Raw genomic sequence first — 5,315 nt, 5'->3', positions numbered from 1 at the left:
TTAAAAATATGAAATCTAGACAAATGGTATCATGAAAGATAGAAAGAAAAATAATTGTTATAGTCTCGGGATCTGTCAATGCTATATCATAGGGTATAATATAGAAATGTCCAAAGAGGGTCCAGCCCAATATTGAATGTCAATGTAGCACATAATAGTGTCCTGAAAACAACATCATTGTGTTAGGAAAGTTTTGGGCACGTTCTAATCCTCTGGTTGTTTTATACCAGGCCTCTTGATAGGATTTATTAGCATGGGGAGTGGGTCTAGTAAATCTAGAGTAGAGCAACCCCACACTAGTAAATTTGCAGAGAGACGCCTTCTGGTCTCCAGTTAGCTCAGAGAGCAATACTGTAATCAGCATAAACCAAACTAATACTACATTACTCTCAGGAGAGCCAGTGCTGTTCAGCTGTTTGCTACCCTGCTTCTCCCTATTGTTCGGTTATAGCTGTGGAATAAGTTGGATCAGCTCACACATACAACCTGGAACAGGCATGCATGACTGGACTGAAAGGGAGGGCAGATCAATCTCTTGGCAGCGCTCTGCAGTTAGGTCTGCCTAAGCTAAACAAAACTAGCGTTATCTACTCCAACATCTCTATGCTTTATATCCTTGAGGATACAGATGTCGTCTTATTCATAATAGATAGCTTTTAAAAAATGTGATTTTACCAAACAATGCTTAACTAAGCTGTCCATAGAGGCTAATATTCACAGATATATGAAAAGTTATTTTCTATCTTTTTTTGAAGTCTTGATTTATACTAGAGGAGGTCATACACAATATGTTTAAGACTGGTGCTTTTTAAATAGGTTCCAAGTATGAGATTTGTGAGAGAAGCAAAAGACTAATCAATACTTAGAAGTTTAACAGTGTCTTTAAGATCCATTTTTTTCCCCACAGCCACCTTTGATTGCTAACTTAATTCTGCCTGCCCTAACATAATTCTCAATCATACTGGGCAATAGCACTATCCAAATCACATTAAAAGAGAATTCTGCATTTAAATTTAGAAGTTTTTGGTTTACATCTTCATTTTGTTATTAACATTTTCTTCTTCAAAAGTGTTACAATTTGAGCCTGATTTTCTGTTTTATTAAATTCTGTGACTTGCAATGGGGTCTTTCTGAGACTATTAGCAGCTAGTAAATTTGTTTTTTCCCCTTGTGACCAGTTTACGAGGGAATTTGTGGCATTAAAATGACCAGCTTTGCACGCACAGGGCAATGGAGTATCCTTGCTGCTCTCTAAAGCATTAATGTCTGCCCTGTGGTTCAGTAATACATTTATCAAGTCGCTGTGTCCATATTCCACTGCAATATGCAGTGCGGTCTTTCTCCAAATGTTTCTATCATCAATATTTTTATTTTTCCCTGATGTCAGAAGAATTTTTACGATCTCTGTGTTTCCTTTGATGGCCACATAGTGCAACGGAGTACATCCATCCATGTCCTTAGCTCCAGATCTTCCTTTTTTAGGTAACAGAACCTTCACGATACTGAGATGTCCTCTCACAGCTGCAGTGTGCAGGGGAGTCTTTTTCTCCTTGTCTTGTGCGTTGGGGTCAGCATTAGCGTTCAGAAGCATCTCTACCATTGTTTTGTCTCCCCTTTCAGCAGCAAAATGTAAAGGTGATTTTGACTGCTTATCCTTAACATTAACATTGGCTTTGTGGTGCAACAGCTGTTGGGCAACATCAGTGTTACCTCTTCGACTTGCAATATGCAGGGGAGTAACAAACTCTTTAGTGGCAGCATTAATTTTGGCCCCAGCATTAACTAAAAGGCCAACTAATGCTCCTTTATTATGAAGTGCAGCAACATGGAGTGGGGTTTCATCGGCTTGGTTCATAAGGTTAACTTCCATCCCTTTGCGCAGAAGCAGATTTGCGATGGAAGCAGCCCCGGCTTGAACTGCCAAATGCAAAGCTGTGTCTGAAGCAGGAGTCTTTATTCCAAAGTTTGCTCCCTTTTCGATTAGAACTTCTGCTGATTCAGCTTTGCCTGTTTCACATGCCAGGAGTAGAGGAGTGTACTGCATTTCATTGTAGGCATTTATATCTGTACCTCTGTCAACCAAAGCTGCTACAATACCATGCAGATTTTTCTGTACAGTTCTAAAAAGAGCTGACTCCATTATGTCAGATGACAAATCTTTAGAATATTCTAGCAGTATTTTGAAGATGGATGGGTGGTTGCTGTTGAAGGCTCTTTTGGCCATGTTGGAATCAACTCTGGCTCCGGCTTCTAGCAGTACTTTTGCAGTATTTTCAGACCCTTGAGAAACAGCATAACTGAGAGCAGTCTGTCCTCTTTCATCCTTCCCATCAGTGGAGGCATCTGCCTTTAAAAGCATTTTTGCCAGACTGCTCTCATCTTTAAGAACTGCCCTGTGCAAAAAGTTGTGCTGGTTCCTGTAGCTTCTTGCCTCTTCTTTCAGGAGCATCTTCAATATGTGACTGTGGTTATCCTGTGCAGCCAAATGAAGTGGTGTCTTGCCTTCCATATCCAAACTGTACATATAAGCACCGCATTGGAGAAGCACTTTCACTGCATCACGATGGCCTTTCTCAGCAGCCCTGTGCAGTGCTGTTCTTCCTTTCTTGTCCTTCACATCTATCTTTGCACCTTTGCTGATCAAATATTCCATTATCGTTAGATGTCCATTAGCGGCTGCAACATGTAGAAGTGTTTCACTTGAAGAGTTTAGTGCATTAATATCATTATCTTTCAATGTTTTCTCTAACTCAGAAAGATAGCTTTTAGCAACTGCATGAAAGATGCCAACATCAGAATAATCTTTTCTAGGTTTTGCCGCTCTTGAAAGTTGAGTTTCTTTTCCTTTCTTCTTAATATCCCATTCTTGCTCTTTTCTTCTAGGACTGTCTTTTTTTTCCTCTTGCCGTTCACCGCTATTTTCAAACCACATTTTGTCTTTTTCGAGTAAATATCCTACCAATTGTCTTCTAGCATCTCCAATGCTTTCATTTACTTCACTGATGTATTTTCTTATCTTGCTATAAAGTTTTGGCTCCACTTGCTTTAAACATGGATAAAAAAAGAGCCTGCAGGCTCGTTCACCTTGAGAAATTAGTATGTCTAAAACTCGAGAGTTCTTTTCTGTTCGTGTCCTGTAGAAACTCATGACGATCTTTTTTTCTGGGGTAAAAATACCATTGTCTATCAGCAGGTTCAGAAGATGCTCTGGGTCGTTTATGCCTTCTACTAGCTCTTCTTTTTTAGTCCTTAGGACTTCAAATGCGTATGGATTTGTAAACAGGCTAGTTGAGTGCATGATCATGTTGATAATGAAAAAGTGAATTGAGCTGTTGTTTGATGTTTGAAGTTAAATATGAAATAGCAAAGCAGACTCACATCATTTCACACATTCTTTTCATAGAACTATGAACCAGCAACCATTGTAGTTTAGTGATAAATCTTTAAAGAATGAGAAGGAAATCAAAACTCCCTCACCTTTGGTTTTCTAGTTGTTAGAAGTCCTTTGATCTTCTCTGTTATGCCTTAGCAACAAGTGAAGTTTAGGAACAAAACAAAAATCTGTGATATGTAAAGATACTCCACTTGGAAGACTTCTTCCAGATTTTTTATGCATAATTAGAGAGAAAATACTACTTCTGTGAATCTGATACTTGAAGAGAAGATACTTGTTTATCGAGTTCCTCTGTTCCTCTGGCCAAGCTATTTTTTGTAGGTGCCTAAATGACCAGTCTATTAAACATGACAAAAGAAAATTCACAGCATAGTTACTGTTGCCATGATTACATAGCTTGTATGATCTTAAATGAAAGAGTACACATTGCCAGCTACGTAGGTGAAAGCACAATGAAATAAAAACATAAAGACCTAGATAAAAATAAACTGTATAAGCAGCTAGTTATAAAAAGTGATCCAGCCTTTCTAATATGAGTTACAACTTCAGTCTGTGAGGTATATTTAACTTAAAGGCTATTTAGCTTGTCATTCCTGCTGTAACCTGGAGTCTGTCTGGACCTTAATTCTCTTACATGAGGTGGATCAAGGCGTGTGATTCAGTATGCAACATTTAAAGTATAATTAAATAGAGCTTCAAATCTGTGAATATGTATAGTCTTCAGTATGGGTGTAGGACCTTTGAATCTAGCTGTAATTAATTTAACTTATTGGTGTTAAAATTCCTTATGGAGAGAAGGAAATAAAATAATAATCATCTACGCATTTTGAAACCAACTGAGAGAGAAATTGAGATTACAGAGTTCTGTAAGAGCTAGCAGTAAAATAAGCGGAAAAGCTGAAAGCTTGACCTTATTTAAGCAAATGGGAAATTTTGCCATCTGTTTCTTAGTTCAGTGCCCTTTCTGTTGGGTCCTGCTGCCTTTGCATGTATTTTATTTAATAGTATGTACAATGTGACTGATAGGATTTTAAATTTTTTTCTGTTGAGTTTAGTTTTATAAGATCGCAAAGCTTATTCTATTAAAAAAAAAAAGATTTATTGAAGAAATAGCCAGGAAAGGCAAGACTTTTAATATATATTTTGAAAGCCAGCCAGTTAACCAAGTCAGCAAATTTGACAGCCAATTTAAGAGCCCAATAATTCCTCTGAAATGCAAAGAAGGGCACTACACCAAGAATAGCAAAACCTTTGTCATTTAGTTAATGATTGTTAACACATAACACGGAAAACTATGGTTTATTGAAGGGAGTCAGGAGGTCTGAATTGTGTTCCCAAATCTGCTAATGACTCAGTCTGTGATCTGCAAATTATTTAGTCTTCAGAGTTGACTTAACAAAGTACTGAAGATCTATCTGTGTCTTGAGTAAATTAATAGTCCTTAATTAATGTCTGGTGAAATGGGATCCTTATGTCATCATTATTATTGCTCCCTTGCAAAATAGAGATAGCAATACTTGATTACCTTCAGAGGAAAGTTTTGAGTTCTGGCAATGGAAAATGCTAGGTGAGTGCTGAGCAATATTGTTAATATAGACAGCACAATAATTTTTGGAACTCCTGAAAAATTTAAAAACAGAAATTGTGATATTCTTTAAGAGTCTATTATACGGCAGTAATTTCCCAGTGTGCTGAATACAGAAATTTTACTAATAAACACTACAAATGAAAGGGTGCAGTACTCCTCACTGGCCTTGAGGAGGAACATTTGAACAATATATGTAGGCAGCATCTCTTTCAGAGCCACTGTGGGACTTTGTTTTGGGAAAATAATATGCAGCAAATTACTTGTTACTAGATGCAAAACACAGTCTTCAAAATATAATTATGCATTTGAAAAAAAAGTTCTTCATTATATGTA

General features: G+C 37.3%; 1 protein-coding gene across 1 annotated transcript; it reads right to left on the bottom strand.

Moving 5' to 3' along the window:
- Positions 1–1,036: 1,036 nt before the first annotated feature.
- On the bottom strand, positions 1,037–3,304 carry LOC104072458 (ankyrin-1-like). Its single transcript, XM_009582210.1, has one exon. The coding sequence runs from the start codon at positions 3,302–3,304 to the stop codon at positions 1,037–1,039; it is 2,268 nt and encodes a 755-aa protein (XP_009580505.1).
- Positions 3,305–5,315: the final 2,011 nt, after the last annotated feature.

Source organism: Fulmarus glacialis, unplaced genomic scaffold (genome assembly GCF_000690835.1).
Source record: "Fulmarus glacialis isolate BGI_N327 unplaced genomic scaffold, ASM69083v1 scaffold45247, whole genome shotgun sequence".
In the NCBI taxonomy this organism is placed as follows: Eukaryota; Metazoa; Chordata; class Aves; order Procellariiformes; family Procellariidae; genus Fulmarus; species Fulmarus glacialis.
Note: the sequence above shows the minus strand (reverse complement) of the source record. Positions and strands in the feature narration are given on the sequence as shown.